Consider the following 23,654-nt stretch of genomic DNA (forward strand, 5'->3'; position numbering starts at 1 on the left):
AGTCGGAGCATCACCACAGTTCATTGAGTTCATCCTGACTGGGCCTCGAATGTGTGTGTGGAAGGTTTCAGACCAACAAACAGATGTTTTGCTGTTTCCATAGAGACCAACACAGCAATGACTGGTATTATTAATGAATTTAAAGGGAAAGCTCGTCAGGCTGCTCTTTGATCGCTCTGAGACATTTTCTCTTCAGTAGAGGAAAACACGGCGGAGAGCTGGACCTCTCTCCTCTCTCATCTCTGTGGTGTTTTGGTTTGAAGCTTCATCACAGAGCAGACGGGACGTAAACACTTTGCTGTCTCCACGCCGCGGGGGTTCCCACGGTCTGAAGGTTCAAACGGCGCCGTTTTAAAGGGACATTTTAATTATTTTTAAGCCGTCTGGTTGATGGGTCCAGTCAGGGAGGAAACTTTGTCTCTGCAGCCTCAGGCCTCAGGTCAGATTGAAGACATACGTACCTGTGGACAGTTAAAGGTCCGAGTGTCGGATGGAGGGTCCAGGTGGGCGGGGCTTGTTGACTGCTGTGTTGTGACATCACAGAGTTACACAAGTCCTGACGGCTGGTTTCAAGGCCCAGAATCAGACCTTTAAACTCAACTCAAACTTTATTTATAGAGCAACCGAAAATAACCGAAGATGACCTAAGCGCTGTATAATAAAAACATGCCATTATTAAAATACCATATAATACATGAGTAAGGTGCAATGGAATACACATGAGATATAAATAAACAAATAAAATACAAGTAAAAGACAAAATGTGTCAACTGAACTGAAAGCTATTGTGAAAAAGTGCGTTTTTAAGGAGGATTTAAAGGTCCAGTGTGTAAAATGGGGGGAAAACCGTGACATCTAGCGATCAGATTCTGGAAAATATAACATACATGGCTCGAACTCACCCCTCCTGTCGGCAAACTGATGGTGGCCTCCGAGGACCAAATAATAATGATAAGGCTACGGAAACCAAACAAATTTTATTTTATAGTGATTATACACTTTTAATAATAATAATAATATATTCATGGGTAGTATATTCAGATTTTGCCAATAAACCTTGACAATTATTACAGACTGGTCCTTTAAACGTCCTTTTAAAAGCCAGCCCATCAAGAGCTTTAAAAACAAACAGTAAAGATATTTAAAGATAAACACGTAGCAGATCTGGAGATCTTCAAACCTCATGTTGCGTCTCGATCACCCAGGTTTTCATCAGTCGAACTGGTGTGCACTGCAAAAACTCAAAATCTTTCCAAGAATATTTGTCTTATTTCTTGTCAAAATGTCTCATTTCTAGTCAAAACTAATCTCTTTCCACTCATCACCTAAAAATGAACTTGTTTTTAGATCATTTTCACTTGTTTCAAACCAATTTTCACTTGAAATAAGTAGAAAAATCTGCCAGTGAAAGCAAGTTTTTGTGCTTGTAATAAGAAAGAAAAACTTGCTCCACTATCAGATTTTTCTACTTATTTCAAGTGAAAATCTGCTTGAAAGAAGTAAAAAGTGTCTAAAAACAAGCTATATGATGAGTCTTATTTTAGGTATAGTGAGATTTATTTTGACTAGAAATAAGACAAATATTCTTCGTGAGATTTTGAGTTTTGCAGTGTGAATGCAGTTTATTAGGTTTTGGTTCTTTTCCAACCACTTTGGTTCATACTCAAATGTCTCAACATCTGTTAGATTGATTGTCATGAAGTTTGGTTTAAACACTGGTGTCGCATCAGAAAAACGTCGGACTCTGACAACAGACAGATGTTTTATTTTCTGTTCAACAGTCAATCAAACTCTTACCAAGAATATTTGTCTTATTTCTAGTCAAAATGTAATTTCTAGCCAAAACAAATCTCATTCTACTTAAAATAAGACTCATGACATTAAAAGTAGCTTGTTTTTAGACACTTTTTTTTTACTTCTTTCAAGCAGATTTTCACTTGAAATAAGTAGAAAAATCTGACAGTGGAGCAAGTTTTTCTTCCTTATTACAAGCACAAAAAACTTGCTTTCACTGGCAGATTTTTCTACTTATTTCAAGTGAAAGTTTGTTTGAAACAAATGAAAATGATCTAAAAACAAGTTAATTTTTAGGTGATGGGTCTCATTTTAAGTGAAAAGAGTTTAGTTTTGACTAGAAATTAGACATTTTGACAAGAAATAAGACAAATATTGTTGGAAAGACTTTGAGTTTTTGCAGTATACGAGACGTTTGGGTTTTGGTTACGTAACCACTTAGAAACATCAGAGCAACCTGAGCATATGAAGTCTTTCTCGCTGGTTTCTCAGCTTTTCATTGAGTACTTGACCTCTGACCTCTGAACAGTGGCGTCAGCAGGACGGCCGCTCTGCTGATGGGATGTTCTGGAGCCTCGGTGGCCCGGTGTTGGTGGAAACAGTGGAACCTGTGAGCCTTTAAACCCAAGAAGCTGCAGCTCCTCAGGCTTTAATTAACGCTGCAGCTTCGCTCTGCAGGGTCGAGTCCTCGGAGGACGCTGCTGCTGTCGCACACGGAGCTCAGAAGAAGATGTGGAGGAGATTAGATCCCTGCTGGGGATGAAAATCACTGTGACTGTTTGATTCTGTAAAACCGAATCAAAGGGACTCTTCAAGGGAATTCATGTGAAGGAAATCCAAAGACATTTTGTTTGCTGAGTGGCCTTTCCTCTTTTTTTCTCTCCCTCTCCCTCTCCCCCCGACTCTCCATCTTCCCTCCCTCCCTCGCTCCCTCTCCGACTCTCTGGATGAATTATTTAAGCGTTCTCCTCAGAGTAACCCCCATCGCTCCGTCTCTCTCTGCAGATCATCTGGGCCAGGCCTCCTGCGCTGCTGCCAAGGACAGATGCAGATGCAGATGCTGATGCTGCGATGGGCTCTCGCTCTGCAGCACCCAGAACAAAAGGAGCCAATAGAAACATTTTATTACCGTGAAGCAGGAATTTGATGAAACTCAAATGTTTCTACATCAAACTGAGATGAACAGATCAGACTGGAAGTTTGTGTGTCCTAAGAGACAACGTTCAATTATTTCTTTATTCTGACAGGGAACTGTTTGTATTAAAGCTCCATACAGTATAAAGGTAGATGTTTGTATTAAAGCTCCATACAGTATAAAGGTAGATGTTTGTGTTAAAGCTCCATACAGTATAAAGGTAGATGTTTGTGTTAAAGCTCCATACAGTATAAAGGTAGATGTTTGTGTTAAAGCTCCATACAGTATAAAGGTAGATGTTTGTGTTAAAGCTCCATACAGTATAAAGGTAGATGTTTGTGTTAAAGCTCCATACAGTATAAAGGTAGATGTTTGTATTAAAGCTCCATACAGTATAAAGGTAGATGTTTGTGTTAAAGCTCCTTCAAAATAAAGGTAGATGTTTGTATTAAAGCTCCTTCAAAATAAAGGTAGATGTTTGTATTAAAGCTCCATACAGTATAAAGGTAGATGTCCATGTGTAGTGTGATTATAAAGCAGCTCTAGGTTCTATATTAATACTGTGAAAGTATCAAAGCCTCAGTCCACAGAGAAATGCACACAGCCTGTATTCAGAAACTGAGCCTTAAAACCAGCCGTCAGGACTTCCTGTCACCTTGTGATGTCACAACTAAGCCCCGCCCCCTCAACACCTGGACCCACCATCCAACAACTTTGCAGGATTTGGTTTCTCTGAGTGTTTTATTCTGAAATCTGCTCTGTTTTTCTTTTTAATCACTCTGTCTGTCGTTTGGCTCAGTAACAAACTAAATGTTGACACAGCTAATTGGATGTAAAAGCAATAACATTATTGATCCTGCACTTGATTTAAAGGGTGAAGTCGGGTTGTGTTTTATGTCTGACTGTGAAGAACCTGGTTGATCGTGGATGATGAAGCGTCCTGCGCTGTGAGAACACGTTGGAGGTTTCCTCTCCTCCTCTCCTCCACACCTCCACGTTGGTGCTTTTGTTTCATTTGTGCAGGAAGGAAAAACACAGTCGGAGCTCTCTAACGCTTCATAATAACGGTCGTGACCCGAGGTAAAAGCTGCTGGCTGAGCGACCTTTTCACGTGACCCCTCGTAGCTTAGTGCCTCGCGCCGCTCTCCATCTGAGTGAAAGAGGAAGTAAAGCTGTTGAGGAAATCAATAATCAATGCTTCAGCTGCCCCAGAGGTGCACTGTTGCACAATCACACACAGAAATGTCATGTTTGATGTTCAGGGTTTCTCTCTGACTCTGTGTACTTCCTGGTTTGGCATGACCGGGTTTCACCAGATCGCCACGGCAGCAGCAGCACCTGAGAGAGGTCACATGGTGATTAACGCGGCCGTGTGAGATTGATATGTTTGTTCTGGTGTTTGTGCTGAGTCGTTGTATCTGGTGAACTGCGAGCGTCAGTTCAGCGGCGGCAGCTCGATCCTCCGGGAGTCGACAGCCGGAGTCATTTTTCACACGGAGCGGTTTGATTCATGACGGCTTTAAGTCAGCGAGCGTCTCCGCAGGGGGGTGGGGGGTAGGGGGTTGGGGCATGTTCATGTGTTCATCTCATGAAGGTTAACAGGCACCATAATGACTTCACCTCTCAGCTGACAGTGGTCACACACACTGGGATTCACCACGACGGGGTCTCGAGACTTCTCTGCTTCTCCTGCAAACACTCAAACACTCTGATGACCATGTTCAGGTTTATTACATCGTACAGACACAGGAAGAGTTTTTTTTAAAAACTAGATGAAGCATTTCCTGAAGAAAACGCGTGCGAATGCTGAAAGCTGAACGCCTTTGCTGAATTAGCTGGAGAAATTGCTGAATGTTGAAAAAGCTGAAGCTAAAGTATGTGGAAATGTTAAACTTAAAAAGCCATTAATCTCACGGTTATATACGTACCGTACCACGGAAATATTAAAAAGGAGAAGAAAATGTTGAAATCCTGCATGTTTAAGTGTAAAAACCACTGAAACCTGACAGCTGCAGAAAACTGATGAACCAGTGCAACATCGCTGAAGAAATAAGTGAGAATAGATTGAAAATTTGAATTTGTAATAAGTTGTGTTATGCTATGCTATGTTATGTTATTGTATATTATGTTATGCTATGCTATGCTATGTTATTGTATGTTATGTTACATTATGCTATGCTATGCTATGTCATGCTATGTTATGTTATTGTATGCTATGCTATGCTATGTCATGCTATGTTATATTACGTTATGCAATGCAATGCTATGCTATGCTATGTTATGTTATTGTATATTATGTTACGCTATGCTATGTTACGTTATGTTATTGTATGTTATGCTATGCTATGCTATGCTATGTTATGTTATGTTAATGTATATTATGCTATGCTATGTTATTGTATGTTATATTACGTTATGCTATGCCATGCCATGCTATGTTATGTTACTGTATATTATGTTATGCTATGCTATGCTATTGTATGTCATGTTACGTTATGCTATGCTCTGTCATGCTATGTTATGTTATTGTATGCTATGCTACGCTATGCTATGTTATGTTATTGTATGTTATGCTATGCTATGCTATGCTATGCTATGCTATGCTATGCTATGCCATGCTCTCTTAGATCGGTTATTTGTGGAACAGGAGGTTTGTATTCTTGTGTTTTTGCTCAGTCTTTGGTCTCCACCTCTCTGTCTTTAATCGCTCGTCTCCTCCTGGATCAGCAGCTGCTCTAGTGGCTCTTCGTCTTCATGGCCCGTCCGTCTCTTGTTCGGCCTCGTGTTGCTCGGCACTCACCTCAGGGGGACGGCGTGTAACAGAAAACCACGCAGCTCCGAAGACGCTTTCTTCTAAAATTAAGTGCTGATGTCAGGGATTCTTCTTCTTCCTGCTGAAACCAAATCTCTTCTCCTGGACGTCTGAGAGTCATCAGAGTTTCCTAAAGACATCAGACACCGGCAAAAAAATCTCAGACGCTGTTTCTACACACAAATGTACACACCTCCACTTTGCTGTCTCTAAAAATATTTACATCTTTATATTTATATCACTAAAACCTCAACAGCGATCGTCCACCACCGTCAAACCACTGGCTGAAGAAGAAGCAGCAGCAATAATTGTCTAATTTCTAGTCAAAACTTATCTCTTTCCACTTAAAATAAGACTCATCACCTAAAAATGAACTTTTTTTTAGACACTTTTTACTTCTTTCAAGCATATTTTCACTTGAAATAAGTAGAAAAATCTGCCATTGAAAGCAAGTTTTTTGTGCTTGTAATAAGGAAGAAAAACTTGCTCCACTATCAGATTTTTCTACTTATTTCAAGTGAAAATATGCTTGAAAGAATTAAAAAAGTGTCTAAAAACAAGCTGCTTTTTATGTGACAAGTCTTATTTTAAGTAGAATGAGATTTGTTTTGACTAGAAATTAGACATTTTGACTAGAAATAAGACAAATATTCTTGGTAAGATATTTGAGTTTTTGCAGTGTGACTCGTCTCCCTTTGTGTCTTTTAACCTTGTGTTATGAAAGTTGCATGAAGTGGATGAATAAAACATGGCGGCCCTCATCATGCAGATATAACACAACGACTCTACAGGCGTCAATTATTCACCAGCTGGAACTCTGACAAAGACCCCCAACATCCCCCTCAACATCCCCCCACAGAAAACCCAACCACTGGGTTACACCGTCCGCATGAGTAAACAGGAAGCGCTCCGATACGCTGTGATTCAGCAGCTACCTGTGTTCACCTGGCACAGATTTCCAGTCCTACATGCTGCATAATGAGCAGTTTTATTTTGAAATTCAGTTTTACATTTTCCTCCACAGTGAGATTTTGTCAATGTTTTTATGAAAGTCTCAGGAAACAACGTTTGTCTTGGAGATGATTTATGATGCAGATCAAAGACATGTGCTCCACTGTACTTACTGTATATTGACTTTATATACATGTAGAGGAGGATTTGTAATCATTTCATATATTGACACACACATGCACCCTATAAATAGGCTATGTACTGTATGTTCATGTTGTATACATAATACCATAATACAAACACATTGTGCTGTTCTATATAAAGTATGTTGAAAAAAGTTTCCCCGAAATAATTAGAAAAATATATGGTTGTTTAGTAAATTTTATGAACATACATAGGAGCAACATTTGAAGCCATGTAAAAAATTAAAATTTTGATATTTTCAACAAATGGACTAAATGTTTGATATTTGGTTTAAACCTAGATAAGGACATGTGGTATTAACATAGGGACATATTTCTGAATGAGGTGTGATGCTATACTCGCACTACTTTCTATACTCGCACTACTGTCTTTTGCACTTTACTACTGCTGCTATTGTGCCTTCTACTTATTTTTTTATTACTAGTTTAGCTTAGTTTTTTTATTTATTCATATTTATTCTAGATTTGTATTTTAGATTTGCAGATTGTTTTCTTGTTTTTTAAATGTTTATTGTCTGTCTGTCTATTTACTGTCTACACCGAGGGTCTGAGAGTAACACAATTTAGATTCTCTTATGTCCCGTGCATATTGTGGAATTGACAATAAAGCTGACTTGACTTGACTTGCTGCTGGCACACTCTTGTGATGCATTCAGGTACAACAAACTTTCTTTAAGTCATTTCAGTCCAAACAAAACCAGAAGTAGTGGAGAGTAGAGGATAAAGATCAGAAAACTATCGGTTAGTAATGAAATAATATGAGACTCTGTGTTCTGATCCTTTAGAGAAACTCACTCATGTTTGATTTAAATGACTTTACAAGATAAAACCAGACAGAGAAGCTGTTTTATATTTAAATCGTAAAGCTCTGAAACAAGCTAAAGCCTAACATTACAGGCGTCAATAAACTTATTCCAATACCTGTTTGTTTCTCCAAGTAATCTGGAGTATATGTGTGTAATGAAGCGACCTGTGTGACATCAGTCAGGATTTACAGTCTGTGGACGTCACCAATCAGCTCCATGCAGCTTCCTGTGAGCGCAGCCTCGTTTGTTTTCATAATCACAGCTGACAATGAATGTGGAGCAGCAAAAACAAATGGAGGACAGAGGTTATTAGCCTGTAATTAAAATGTGACGACAACCAGTCAATAAACACAACAACAGGACAACAAGGACAAAAACTCAATCCTGGATGGATGAGTCAAAGAAGTTTCCTGGAAGTCTCTTGTTCTTCTTCCTCTGCTGTGACCAATGCACTGACAACAGCGAGCTAACTAACTTTTTATAACGAGGCCTCAACGGTTGATGTTGCTGTGTTGATGTAAAGTGAGATAACAGCAGCAGGCCAACAGGGGGCGCTGTGTCAGTGACAGAAGACACTCAACCCGTTAGAGCCAATCAGATGAGATATTTTAAGGTGAAATAGTTACAGCAAAGACCCTCTTCTATGACAGGATGGCTACAAGCTGCTCCAATGTTGTTAACGTGTGTTGATTTATAAAAGTTGTTAGTAGAGGAAAGTGAGCTGTTTATATTTCCATAAAAAAAACATTTAATATTCACACAGCTAACAGTCATATTTAGCATTACAAAAATTACTTAGCGCAGGCGTTCACGAGCATTAATTGCCGATCTGTGCCAAATCTGGCGACAAAATCTGAATTGTCCGAAATTTGTCCATTTTTATGTCAAAATGTTTAGAAGAGATGTGTCATGTGAAAAATGAGTCCAATATTTACTAAGAATCGACCAGAATCTGAGCTCACGTTCACTTCTCCCATTGGAGTCAATAGACTCAAGACCTGCTGCTGCTGCTGGTCTCCTAAAGGGGGCGGAGTCACGGCCTGCTGGTCTCCTAAAGGGGGCGGAGTCACGGTCTGTTGCTGGTCTCCTAAAGGGGGCGGAGTCACAGTCTGCTGGTCTCCTAAAGGGGGCGGAGTCACGGTCTGCTGGTCTCCTAAAGGGGGCGGGGTCACGGCCTGCTGGTCTCCTAAAGGGGGCGGAGTCACGGCCTGCTGGTCTCCTAAAGGTGGGCGGAGTCATGGTCTTCTGGTCTCCTAAAGGGGGCGGAGTCATGGAGAAACCCCCTGACACAGATACAGTATTGGTTTCTAAACCACGTCTTTGATTACAGTAAGTTATTTAACACATCAGCTCAACCACTATGTGAAAAAGTGACAGTTTGGAAAACCACGTTGTTCAGCCAACAGTGCATTCAGTGTGTGTGTGTGTGTGTGTGTGTGTGTGTGTGTGATCATGGGGAGGACAGGTGAGGACAGGGTCCAAGTGTCCAGGTCTCAGTGGACGCGGTGCTGTCCGGCTCCGCCTCAACGCCGACAGCACTCAGCCATGAAAGCAGCAGGAAACAGAAGCTGGACAGGTGACTCACCTGACAGGTGACAAGCGCCGAGGGAGGACGACCTGGGACGACCCAGAGAGACACTGGAGACACAGGAGACTTGTTTCCTGGCAGATTTATCCTGACTCTGTGGGCTCTGGGTGTGATTTATATTTTCTTTTTGACTTCTGTTGGTTTTGTCCAGAAGCCACAGATACTGTGAGTCCAGCACATGTTTAGCCTAGTTCAGTTAAACGGATCCATCAGGTTGGAGTTGGAGTTTCTCAAAGTTTTGGAGGCTCCAACAGAGACTAAATGACACCTGTACCTGTTATAACCTGTACTTTTATCTGTTTGTACATTTTACTTTAAGTTTAAGTTTAATGGATCAGATCCTGTCACATGTCTACGAGTGGATGCTAATGTTTGCTCATTTCTAACTAATGGAGTTAGTTAACTAATGGAGTGACACAAAGCTAACTTATGATAGTTGACTTTTTTCTTAACTATTTTAGACTGAAGCTAATTGATGTTTGCAAACATACAGTCACACCTTAGCTAGTATCTAACTTAGGCTGCTGGCCTGAAGGTAACACATGTTTGCAAGTTTATTAATTTTGGCTTCTTCTCCTCCTCTGTGTCTCTAACCCTCCTCTCCTCCATGTGCATTTGTTTCCAACAACGAAGCCGGTGAGAAATCAATCCATGGAGCAGTGGATAAGGTTATTTATCATCTACCATGTTACCATGTGTATATCTGTGTAGTCTTATCCGTCATAATCAATTTTCTTACTTTGAAAAGTCTAGTTTCTAACTTTAGCCTTCGGTTACACTTTAGTTAACCTAATACCAGCCAGCTGATAATGTGTCCTTCAATTTCAATGTTTTTCAATGTCATTTTCTCCCATATGGTCCAATGTTAGTGAACACTGACCGATTTCATGTCAATATTGAATTTATTGTTTAAGTTTATAAGTTTAACTGTGTGGCTGCAGTGGTTTTAAGTTTGGCTGAGATGAAAGACACTGACACAGATGTGAACCGCAGCTGTTTAAAGTCACTTCATGAGACAATTTAATGAAGTTTAAAGCCTGAAAATGTCACAGTTATAATAAGAACGATAATAATGATGATAATTGGGCTCTGATCTCGTCTTGTCAGTCTGTGTGTGTGTGTGTGTGTGGACCAGAGGACGACATCCACAGTCCAACTATTGCTTTTTCAATTACAGACTCGTTCAGCCGTTTCTCATCCAGATAATTAGTCAAATCCTCCGACCGCCAACGATTAAGTAGAAATACTAAAGGCCACCAAGACACACGCAATCAATCTATTTTAAGATTGCTCTGTTCTGTTCTGCTGGCAAATCCTGCTGGGCTCCGAGTGTGTGTGTGTGTGTGTGTGTGTATGTGTGTGTGATAGAGGATTTCATTTCTTGGAAAGAACTGGACTGAATCTTTGTTCTCAGTGTTTTTTTTGTTATTTTTTAATTATTATTAATATGTGCATGTTCACTTTGTTAGGAACATCTGTCAATTCTGTTACAATGTTCAGTCTTTGTTCATCTCATTCATTATGTTTATTGTTGAGTTCATACGTCCTGAGCATCTGAAGGGGCAGAATATTAATAATAATATATATATTTTTAAATTTATATAGCACTTTTCAAGCAAATGCTTTACAGATAAAACATTAAAGAAAGAAAACCCCATGTAAACCCCCTCCCTTTGAGGTCACATCACCTCCAATTATAGTCCACATAATCAGCAGCACTGTGCCAAACTGCAAAATGAGTCCATATAAAATGTACAATACAAATGAACCTGTAGTTTTATATGAACAATATATATATATACAGTATATATAAATTCTCTTGTAAGGAAGATAAAATGTTAAACTAATTAAATAAAATCAGAAAAAACATGTAAAACATAGTGTAGGCACAAGATGAGATAAGATGAGGAAGACTTCAGAGCAGAGTTAAACTGTGAACATCAGTGTATCTGACACGTTGCTCACATCTCTGTTGCTCTCAATCAACATCACAAATGAGACTCTGCTCACTTCAAAACCCAGAGACATAAAAACACTGCAGGAGGAAGGTGAAATGAGAACAAACTCACTGTAAATACATTTAAATCTCCTTTGTACCTCAATGCTTGTTTTTTTCTTTTTAATTTAATTGACCTGTGGTGGAAGATAAACGTCCTCATCCTCTGGTTCTTTACTTTGATCTCAGTTTTCAGCTCTGTCACTCTTCTGTTCCTCGATCCAGACTGAACTATCCTTTGAGGAAACATTATTCAGTAATATGTCACAATAAAGAGAATTCACAACAAGTGAAGTAATTGATTTAGGAGGGAACTGGTCCCTCATGGTTGGAAGCCACAGACTGTGGCATTGATGCAGAATTTATCTAGATAATAAAGTTCCTATGAGACAGTTACCTTTGATACTGTAACTACAGAATGAGGCCTCAGGCGAATAAGGCGCATATTTAATTAGATATCGCCTCATTTACATATTTATCATTGTGTCTATTGTTGTCGTTGCATTTTAAATAGGATTAATATTTCTTCTAATTCTTCTTAATGTTGTTGTAAGTTTCAGCTCATGTGACATTAACATCCGTTTTACTTTTTGACATTTTTATTTAACATTCATCCACATTTATTTATTTGCCAAGTTTTTTTTTTCTTTCCGTGACATTTAACCTATGGAATGACGTCACTACCGGCGGTGATTGGCGCGCAACCGCCAGGTGAGGCGACGGTCTTGTTCCTGGATGTATCAGTGTAACTTTTTTTTTTTTTTGGTTTTGTTTTTACAGTGTAGACTGGACTACCTGCGCCATGTTCGATCCGGTATCGACTTCCAATAGGTTATATTAAATCCATGGTGGTCTAGATTGATTGATTGATTGATTGATTGATTGATTGATTGATTTCAAAAGATCGAAACAGAAGAAACTTTAACTTTCTCTTCCTGGTCGTGTCGGTGGTTGTAGCTACGTAAGCCCGCAGGCAGGTGTTGCATTCAGGTGCAGTCAGGCAGACGGCCGTTGGCAAACCAACCGGATGTCATTTTACTCCACCAGAGAAAGATGGTAAAACAATACCACATCACCATGACAACATATTGTCAGGCCTGTATTGTTTTGCCTCGTGCTGGTGGACCACTTGTTTACATAGACGCTTGTTTATCCTGTTACATGCAGCAGTCTGTTGTCTGTCTGACGTCTGCCCGATTTCACGTGAATGCAACATCAAGAATACGTTCAGATATGCAACCGCACCGCTAGATGGGGGGAATTCCTGTCTTGTGTCCAACAACACCACTCAGGAACAAGTCCAGGTGTTGCCCCCCCCCCCTCCTCTGCTGCTGCGCGTGCACATACATCTACCCTACTACCACTGTTTACATGTGTTTATGTGAGTGTGTGTGCGCGCACGTCGTGTCTGCGTTGCAGGAGAGGATTTTCTCTCTCTCTCAGTTTCAGTATCGACCTCCTTCTCACAGCGTCTCCTCTCTCCATCCTCCGTCTACACCCTCCTCCTCCTCCTCCTCCTCCTCTTCTCTCCTCCTCCGCCTCCTCTTCTCTCTCTCTCCTCCTCCTCCTCCTCCTCCTCCTCCTCCTCCTCCTCCTCTCTCTCCTCTTCTCTCCTCCTCCTCCGCCGCCGCCTCAGCCTCAGCACCAGTTCCTCTGCAGGTGGATGGAGGCTGGAAGCCCGGGAAACAGGCGCCATGTGCGGCTTCCTCCGCTGGTGAGACTCGGTGCTCCTCCCATAGGCTAGGTGTCTGTCTGTGATCGGTGTGTGTGTGTGTGTGCGTGAGGGATGGATGGATGCAGCGCGATGCCAGGTCTTTGTCTCTGGTGTATGTGTGTATGTGTGTGTGTGTGTGTGTTGGATTTCTACCGGTGATTGATTGACAGCAGCGGCAGCAGCAGCAGCACCGGACTCGGACTCGGACTCAGACCGGTCCGTTGCTGCTGCTGCTGCTTCACCGGGACTTTCACCGACTTTGACCGGAGGATCGAGTCTGTGCCGCGCGGCTCTGGTCACGAGGGCGTGTTTCTGTGTCTCTCTCTGTAGCCTGTGTGTGTTTTTGTGTGTGCGCGGGTTTTACGCACAGTCGCTCCGCTCTCTGCACCAGATGCCGACGCTCTCTCCAAAAACAGACGCGTAACGACGTTTCTCTCTCTCCCTCTTCTCTCCTCCTCCTCCTCTTCTCTCGACTCTCTCTACTCTCCCTCCCTCTCTCCCTCCATCCCTCCTCCTGCTCTCCGTCTCTCTGTCTCTCAGTCAGACTCAGACTGCTGAGCGCCTCCCTTCGCGCCGCGGACCACATCCTTAAATGACCCGCGGCTGAGCGAGAAGAAGAAGAAGAGGTGGAGGAGGAAGAGGAGGAAGAGGAAGAGGAGGAGGAGGAGGAAGGTGGGAGTCTCCGGACCAGAGCAGACCAGACCATGGCACCGTGATGCAGCAGCAGCAGCAGCAGCAGCAGCAGCCCACGCCGGGCGTCCAGCGCTGAGCCGAGCATGGGGCTCCGCTCCCGCAGCGCGGCGAGCGGCGCGGAGGAGCCGCGGAAGGAGCCGCTGGACCCGGGGTCCGGAGCGGCCGGAGGGGACAAGGACGGCACGCTGCTGCTGGCGGCATCGAGCCGGGGGGACCGGGGGGACGACTATAATAAACGTGGCGGGTCTCAGGGCATCGGCTTCGGGCTGCTGGCCAAGACGCCGCTGAGCTACAGCCGCCCCGTCAAGAGGAATAACATCCGCAGGAGGAGGATCCAGAACCTGGTCTACGACGCGCTGGAGCGGCCGAGGGGCTGGGCGCTGCTCTACCACGCGTTCGTGTGAGTAACCAGAACCTGTTAGTGTGTGTGTGTGTGTGTGTGTGTATGTGTGATGTCCAGTCTGCAGGGGCGTTTCTAGGCACTCTGGAGGCCCCGGGCAAGAGGGAACTTGGAGGCCCCCCAGCCCACAAACATTAAAAATCCCAATCAATTCTGCATACTATGCCAACCCAGTCTCATATAAAAACTTGCCTTGGCTACATTGGTCCAAAGTAGACTTGTAGTTCTTAAGACCACTTTTTTGTGGTCTCGGTCTCGGGTCTCTCGGTCGCGCAATGTCTCCGACTGGCAGAACGGTCTCGAAGGGATTTGTAGCCTACAGTATCCAGGCGGGCATGCTTTTTTTGGGGGATTTCATTATTTATACGCCCCCTTCAAGTGGTACCAATCACATGCATTTTGTGACACAGATGCGTTGGCACTCGTCGTCTTGCGTTCTACAACTCATGCGGAATAGCAAAATATGGTGTAACTAGTTGGGGTTTTTTTGGTCTCGGTCTCGGTCTTGAGCTCAACTGGTCTTAGTCTTGACTTGGTCTTGATACTCTCTGGTCTTGGTAGTGTCTTGGTCTCGGTTCAGGCGGTCTTGACTACAAGTCTAGTCCAAAGTGCAAAAACATAGAGGGTTTAGCTACAATAACGGCTCTTAATAAATTGTATGACGGTTACGGTTCTTGTTTTGCGTCCACGTCACATGACTTTCAAGTTTCCGGCCGTGAGAACAAAAAACATAGCATATATATATTTCTATCATTTTTAGTGGAAAAAAATCAATATTTTGAGGTAGTTTCTGCCCTTTGATTGCATTTCTAGCAAGAAATATATATTTTACTTTCATAATATTCGCTCAGTGAATGTACATAATCATTCGCTTGCTTGTTGTTTTTTCAGATCTAGGCAGAATAATTCAAAACGGCAATATTTTCTGGTTACATTTTTATATATGATGGACCAATGCCAGCCGTCCCTGGGGGGCCCCTTCCAGCTCAGGGCCCTGGGCCGCCTGCCCTGGTGCAACGCCTCTGAGTCCAGTCCTCGGGCTGCATGGTTGTTGGTGTGTGTGTGTGTGTGTGTGTGTGTGTGTGTGTGAGCCGCAGCGCTAATGAAGCCTGATCACTGAGGTCGGAACCTGATACTGAGGGAAATGAATAGTTTTTAACCCTGGAAGCGGAGAGAGGCACTTGAACACACCACACACACACACACACTGGGATGCGTGGAGCTGTAACAGAAGCTGCTGATTGATCCATGTGACGTTTAAAGTTTGATTGTGAAAACAACTGAGAGTGAAAGTCTGACGACGAGTCACGTGACCTGTGTTTGTTCGTTTGTTGGTTTAGTTCCAGTCTGTAAATCAACAAAACCATCAGTTTTCTATTGATCAGGTTCAGTTGACTTTAGACCACAAAGACGAAATCCACAAATATTTACTCTGAGACTGAATCACATTCATTTCTTAGTCGTTGTAGGTTCAAGTCAGGGCCGATGGCGTCATGTTTTGGAAAAAAAAAGAGAGAAATTTCTGGAAAAAAGTGGTAAAATTTCAAGTAAAAGTTGGGACCTCCATCAAACCCTCTCAAGGACCGCTGGGGGTCCCCGGACCGCACCTTGAGAACCACTGATGTAGATAAACAACTTCATACACTGAGGCTTTTAGAGGTGTTATTTTTCAGGTTTACACCTACAGGAAACAGCTGCACACACCCTTTCACAATAAAAGTTCTCAAAGTGTTGGTTTAAGTAAAAATCAGATCAGAAAGTGTCGACTTGACGTTAAAAAACAGAAGTGATGAGTTTGTGTGTTTGTGTGAACGTGACATCAGGAAGTCGACACCGAGTCCCGTGGTGTCGTTTAGTTTTGCGCGGATGCTGTCGTCATAGAAGAGAGGCAACTAGAGGCTCCGCCCCCTTTAGAGATCCACAGAGATGGGATTTTTTTTTCTTCGAACTTGGACTTTGAACTTCCTGTAAATCAGTGGCTGAGTTCACACACACAACAGGAAGTAAAACTGTAAAGTCTGTCAGCTGAGGTCAAAGGTCGTTGGCTCTGATATGAAGCTCTGTCAGTCCACTGTGTGTGTGTGTGTGTGTGTGTGTGTGTGTGTGTGTGTGTGTGTGTGTGTGTGTGTGTGTGTGCTTCAACGCAGCAGCAGCTAATGAACAGTGTCGCCCTCCAACTGATTGTTCGTCCTGGTTGGTTCTCAGTTGTCACTCTGATGATGATGATGAAGATGATGATGATGATGATGAAGATGATGTGAGGCGACAAACAGGAAACACCTCCTGTTTGTTTGTTTGTTTGTCTCAAATTTCATGTTTTGTTCTGATCCAGCTTCAGTTTTATCTGCTGATGTCGACACTTTACACACACACACACACACAGTACAAACCTTCTGTATTTAAAGGTACATTGTGTAGGAATTCCTCCCATCTAGCGTTGTGGTTGTATATCACAAGCAACTCAGTCGTATTTTTCATGCTGCATTCACCTGAAATTGGGCAGACAGCAGACGGACGACAGCCGCTGCACGTAACGGCATAAACAAGCCTCTATGTAAACAAGTGGTCCTTCGATCAGCATGAGGCAAAACAATACACGTGACAATATGTTGTCATGGCGATGTCGTATTGTTTACCTGACCCACGTCCGTCTGCGTCTCGACTGACAACATACGCGTCTTTTCTCTGTAACTCAATAGGTCGGTGTCGAGGCTGCTGCTGCCTTTCAAAATAAAAGTTCCACAGAGATGCAGCGGAGGTGAAGTCTCCTCAGACAGGAAGTGACAGTCGCTGTGACATCAGTGAAAAAACAAAACAAAAACACAAAAAGCTGAATCATCAGCTCAAGTTAAACGCACACCGTGTGGTTTATCATACACCGAGTCGGCAACCAAGGAAATGTCACTTCCGGTCAGAGCCGTGGGGGAAAACAAACCGATTCCCCCATAGACATACGTGTGAAAACGCAGCATTTTAAACCTTTGTCTAACACTTGTCATGTCTTAGTTTGAATCACTTGTATATGCTGACAAAGAGCTATATATTAAAAAACTCATCACGATCCGGGTCGATTGTTGCCCGTACATTTTAAAATATTGGGTCTTTCACAGTCAGTCACATCCGTCTGTCTATGGAGGAACTGTGTGTCTTCCCCCACGGCTCTGACGTTTAGGTGGCGTTCCCTTGGTCACCGCCGGCCGGCTCTAGACACTCGGACACGATGCCTAAGAGTTGTTGTGTACCATTTTGCACCGCAAATAAATTGAAAAACCACAACCTGAACTTTTATATCTTACCCAGCCGGGGTAACTTCTGACCGGAAGTGACGTTTCCTTGGTTGCCGACTGTGAAAGAGCCAATATTTTAAAATGTACGGGCAACAATCAGCCCGGATTGTGATGAGTTTTTTAATACATAGCTCTTTGTCGGCATATACAAGTGATTCAAACTAAGGCATGACGGCGGACAAGCGTTAGACAAAGGTTTAAAATGCCGCGTTTTCACATGTAAGTCTATGGGGGAATCGGTGTATGCTGTCACTGTGGGATCATGGGAGTTGTAGTTCTTGTTACACACGTCAACGCTGTGACGCGTGTTTAGGAAGAGGAGGAGTGAGGACGGAAAGAGATAACGAAGCAGAGACAGAAAATGTAACGTAGCAACAGGAAGTTAAAAAAACAAACAAAACAAAACATCAGTTCGATCAGAAAGCGTCTTCACTGATCTGACTCAGGTGTTTGTGGTCGTTCACACCTGTAAACAGCTGTTTACAGGTGTGGCGCCCCCTGCAGACGGCGGCGGCGGCTCACTGAGCGTCTCTCCGGCTACAGCAGCTTCTTCTTCCATCACTCAGCTCAGGAACCGGAGGCGCTGAAAAAAAAAGTGGTTTCCATAACAACAGTGAGCGGAGAGTGAAATCAGATCTACAGCGGAGGAGAGAGAGAGAGAGAGAGAGAGAGTCAGGTAGAGGAGCAGAGTCAGAGGGCGAGCGAGGGAAACGAGAGACATCAGCAGATCAGAGCTGAACCTTCACCTCGACCCGACAGCGCCGCCGCGGCCCACAATGCACTGCTCTGTGACTCCCATCGCACTGCTCTCTCTGTCTGTTTGTTTGATGATACCACTACCGTGCTCTCTCGCCCCTCCTCACAACAACAACAACAAACACCATGACAGTGAGACGAGGCCTGGATCTTCACAACACACAAACACACACACACACACACACACACACACACACACACACACACACACACACACACACACACACACACACACACACACACACACACACACACACACACACACACACACTTGATGCAGTTTAACCTTCGTCTTGTAGCTTTCTGCTCATCTCTTGCTCTTGCTCGCTCAACAGAGCATTCACACGTGGAATATTTGTTTTTAATCGCAGCATTTGCTTCATTCCCAGCATTCGCTTCATTCGCTTCATTCACAGCATTCGCTTCATTCCCAGCATTCACTTAATTCGCAGCATTTGGTTCATTCACTTCATTCGCAGCATTCGCTTCATTCACAGCATTCGCTTCATTTGGTTCATTCCCAGCATTCATTCGCAGCATTCGTGCCGCCGGCACAAATTTGCCTCTATTTGCGTCTTTACATTGACTTTGTATGTAATCTTATCACGCGAAAATTTCACCTTTTGTGTGCCCGGTGTGGACACACTGTTAGGGTCGGTTCTTCAAGTAACACGATGTAGTTTCTCAACCTTAAAATAATGTTTCTAAACTCACCGAAGTGGCAACGGTGACGGCAGCCACGGCAACAAATTCACATTGGCCACTGTGCTTCTCTGGGAGAGACACAGTAGCAGACCGCAAATCCTACATAGTTAGTGTTGCTTTAAATCAGTTGTAAAACACAGTAAAAACAATTATTTATCATCTCATTTGTTTCTCATCTCTTGGTTACGTTGTTAGGATTCTGTATCTATGAAAAGGTTGGTTTACCAGAGCAATTTAGGATTTTGTGAAATTTTTTTATTATTTTGTTTAAATAGAGGTTCCTAACAAAGTCAGAAAGCCTTGATGCAATAAACTAAATTATGTGGTACTTTTATACATAAAAAACCTGAAAACCGTCGCCAAAATGTTGAACTATCCCTTTAAGCAGGACTGTGTGTGTCTGTATGTTTAGCAGGAAGTTAAACAACCTCCTCTTCACTTTTATTTCTCCTCTTGTGTTGAGCTGAATTGTCTGAATTTGTTGCACGTTTGTTGTTTTCTGAAGCTGCGGGGAGTTGAGCCTTCAGGGCCACCGTACTTGAAGGATCGATCAGTGGATGGGATCAAAGAGAGTAGAAGTTCATTCACACAGATCGTCAGTTGCAGCAGCTGTGACTCGGCGACGCTGCTGCAGCTCGGTGATGTGACGACTCTGAGATTGTGCCGAGTCCACAGATTCTAAAAAAGAAACACCGCCGTGCGCATAATTACCTCAGACCTCAGCGAATTACCGCCTGAATTCAGGCTGCATGAGATTAATGTCACACTGAGGCGTCACATCTGTCTCCCCCGGGCGCCGCCGCTGCCGTCTTCTGTTGTGTTTGACAACAACACATTATGCATCTGGTAACAGGCAGAGTGGTCTTGTTGTTAACTTCCCATTAGTGAGAGGACGACGGACGTGTCCTTGTTTTTGTCCTCGACTTGAATTGTTTTGTCACTGCACGGGGAAATTGGGTGGAAAAGCAGCAAATGCATCAACAAACAGGGCTGGGATGAAGAAATGTGCTGTTTTAATTTGCCATTAGCCTTGTAGCTGCTGACAAGAGACTTCAGCTGGGAGCTCCAAGGACGCTGGGAAATACAGAAACTGAGCCTTAAAACCAGCCGTCAGGACTTCCTGTCACTTTGTGATGTCACAACAAAGCCCCGCCCCCTCACCACCTGGACCCACCATCCAAGAACTTTGCAGGGTTTGGTTTCTCTGAGTGTTTTATTCTGAAATCTAGTCTATTTTTTTATTGGATCACTTTAGAAAACAGTCAGCCAATTAGAAGAGAGGCCCAGAGCCTCTTCCTCTCTTCTGATTGGCTGACACCGACCTGTTGTTACTAGAGCTCCAGAGAGAAGCTGAGAGAGGAAGTTCGGAAACTACACTGAGATGGTTTTTAGGATGTACCCTTCAAAATAAAAGACAGGAGAAGTTAAAATATGAAGTTGTTGGATTCAGAGTTGGTTCAGGTTGGACTGCACCACTCAGGAATCTGATTAATTTCCCCTCTGCAGAGGAAACTGAGCCATCAGGACTTCCTGTAACTTTGTGATGTCACAAAAAAGCAGTCAGCCAAAGCCCCGCCCAGATATTTCTCCCTACAGAACAAAACTTCAAATAGAAACCCAGGTGTTGTGGTTCAGTCCGTCTCGTCTTGATGGTTCGGTTGTTCATTGACTTCTTGAACTCTTACCTGACGACTCATAGAAGCTGTGACAACATCATCATCATTATCAATGTGTGATGTAGCATCCCATTCAACCAGAGTCGGTAGAAGCAGTAGAGTCACAGCTCTGACTCTTTTCTGGTACAGTTTGTCCTCTGACTCTCTGACTTCGGCGTCTTTGCTCGCGGGTCAAACCGACCGGATCAAACGAGAGCCGGATGCAAACCGACAAAGTGCAGTTCTGAAGTCCTGCAGCGCTGCTCGTTAGCGCCGATGATGAGCGCTCATTAGCAATTAGTGACTCCACGCAGCAGCAGCAGCTTCCACAGGGCGAGAGCCGTTTGGTGACAGTGCACATGCAGCAGAGAGAGAGCGCACGTCAGCTAATTGAGCCGAGCTGAGAGACCGGAGGAGTCGACAGGAAGCGGCTCGTGCCCGGAGGGTTCCAGTGATTCAGGTGATTATCTTTGGCACCGGACGCTGATCGCAGGAACTCGACTCTGAGATGAAGAGTGAGTGAGTGACGGCTCCACGTCTCAGCTCGTCCACGCTCTGATCCCTGTTACCACAAAACTGCAGGAAAAAAAACAGCTTTGTTCGGCATTTTCTGCTGTTGGAACAACATTTCTGTAGACTCACCATTTTCATCCAGCAGCGAGGCGTGAGTTATGAAATCAGCCCCCCCCTTCCCCTCCCTCCCCTCCTCTCGTGTCCTGTTTCCTGGCTCTCAGTTCAATTCAACGCTGCTGCTCTATCTGTTGAACCTGTCGCTGGAAGACGTGCGACGGCTCTTAAGGTGGACTGGATTGATTTCCTGCTGAGTGATGCACATCAATAAAGCTGCTGCAGAGTTTCCATGAATGTTTCAGCCTGAAGCCGAGTCGCTGCAGAATATTGTTCATTTATGGCCGACGCTGTTTTTAATGAAGCGTTTCAACGACCCATCGACGGGGACGAGATCAGCAGAGGTTCTGGATTGGAAATTAAGTGAAATATGTAATGAATCAAAATGATAGAAATAACAAATTGTGCTATTCAGTGTTTATTTTCATTGGATACATTATTATGAACACAGAAACCTGTCGCTGACACATGTTATCAGAAAACAGGCCAAATATCGTCATCGTCTTTCGTCTAATGAGGTCATCACTGGTGAAGAACCCAGAATTCCTCCACTCTCCGCTGCTCAGGCTCAGGTGTCATCATTGAGATGGTTTGTGATCTTCTCATGTATCAGCCCTTCAAAATAAAGCTCAGGGGAAGTGAAAATTTGGGATAGATTAGATTTTTAAGGGCCTGGAACCTGGGGTTCGGGGTTTGTGGTTCTGCTGAATACAGAATCCATTGTTTAAGATTCAGCCAAATCTGAAACCAAATACTGAATCCTACTGCCATCATCACCCCAAACAGTAAACACATTTTAAATGCAGTAAATATCACACAGTGTGTTTTAGTCTAACTGTAAAAAAACAATGGGCAATACCTTTCACCACTATTTTGCATTTGAACAGAATTAATGTCCACACGGGGGGAACATCACTGAATATTTAAACTTCAAGTATTTTAGGATTCAGGCTTTGGTATTTCTTCTCATTTAAAACAAGAAAGAAAAAGTCCAACAAGTGAAATTATTTCCACAGAGCAGAGAAAATATCTGCCTGTATTTGTAGCCGATGTTAATCTGGCCCTCTGCGTTGGGTTTCGGTACGGAGCGACGATGCAAACCGTTGTGCCAAGAGGTCAATGGCCGCTTGGCGATTGGGTTTGCACTGGACCCTCTGTTACATATTATTGTAGTATTATTGGATGTGTAAATTATGCCATGGTTATTTGTTTTTGTGTTTATGTTGAAATAACAGCTGTTTGTTGGTTTAAAGTTACCACGATAGCGAAGCCAATTTCCATTAGCCCGTCTATGATGTTTTCCATTATATGTTAGCATCAAGCTAGTTGATGTTTTATTTAGTTTGTGATAATGACGGTGATGCTGGCTGTGCTGAGAGTGCCTTGAAGGGAGGGAAGAATATGGTTCATAAACCGTCATGTAATCGTTGGCAACATCATTACGTTGACGTGCGTAGGCTCAGCAGAAACTGAACTTCATCAAAAAGCCCCAAATTTGTTCGAATCTGAAACAAAACCCTGGATTGGTACATCCCAAGTTAAAATATTAAGTTGTTAGTTTTATAATCCAGCTATGTTGAATTCAGTTTGTGTGTTCAGGTTTGTCTCACAGTTGGTTCAGGTTGGACGGTCCCACCCAGAGATCTGAGGCTGCCACCATGTTAATTTCAGATACACTGGAGCTGAGTCAATAGAAACAGTCTCATTACTAATGTTCCCTGTGCAGCAGCAGCAGTCTGTTTATGTTTTACCAGTCCAGGACTCAGCTCCACGTTCCCTAATGGACTCTGTGGTTGTGGTCATTTAGAGTAATGACATTTATCTTTGGCAAATGTTGTACCAGCGGGAGAGTCATTCAGTGGTCGCTGTGGAGAGATGGAATTGAAGGCCGAGGCTCAATTAACTAGAAATTTTACAAATGCTGAGTCTGAATTGTGGAAGCTGAGGTAGGAAGCTGGTAGTTGTAAATTACTTGTTGTAATTCCAATAGATAGATATTAACAAACATAATTAATAGAAAACCCCAATTCATAAAAAATTGGGGGGAAAAAACAGAATACAATGATTTGCAAATCTCACAAACCCATATTTTATTCACAAAGAACATAAACAACACATCAGATGTTGAAGCTGAGACATTTTACAATTTCACTCATTTTGAATTTGATGGAAGCAGCACATCTGTAAAAAGTTTGTACAAGAGCAACAAAAGGCCTGACAAGTAAATGGTACTAATAATAAACAGCTGGAGGAGCATTTTTCAACTAATTAGGTAAATTAGCAACAGGTCATTAAATGGGTATGGTTATAATCATGATATTTACACTTTGATCAAAGCTCATAGACCTTATCAGTGAGCGGATATGAACAACAACAACATTTGATCTGACAAACACATCAATGTAAATGTGATTCTTTTCCAGAACAAACCTCAGTGATGAAGGAAGGTCTGGTTATTTCCCTGTTAAGGCCCAAACAACAACACACAAACACATCAACATAAATACCCAACAAACATTTAGAGCTCAGAGA

At 43.0% G+C, this 23,654-nt stretch overlaps 2 protein-coding genes across 2 annotated transcripts in view; both read left to right on the forward strand.

Moving 5' to 3' along the window:
• The window catches only part of cavin4a (caveolae associated protein 4a), a 225,517-nt gene that overhangs the window by 155,743 nt on the left and 46,120 nt on the right, over positions 1-23,654 (forward strand). The window lies entirely within an intron of this gene.
• kcnq3 (potassium voltage-gated channel, KQT-like subfamily, member 3) overlaps positions 13,776-23,654 on the forward strand; it is a gene marked incomplete at its 5' end in the record, with an annotated part of 108,750 nt that continues 98,871 nt past the window's right edge. Inside the window, one exon of the mRNA XM_083991992.1 lies at positions 13,776-14,092. Coding sequence (XP_083848118.1) covers positions 13,776-14,092 — 317 coding nt within the window. The remainder of the gene's footprint in view (positions 14,093-23,654) is intronic.

Source organism: Trachurus trachurus (assembly GCF_905171665.1).
Source record: "Trachurus trachurus genome assembly, chromosome: 17".
In the NCBI taxonomy this organism is placed as follows: Eukaryota; Metazoa; Chordata; class Actinopteri; order Carangiformes; family Carangidae; genus Trachurus; species Trachurus trachurus.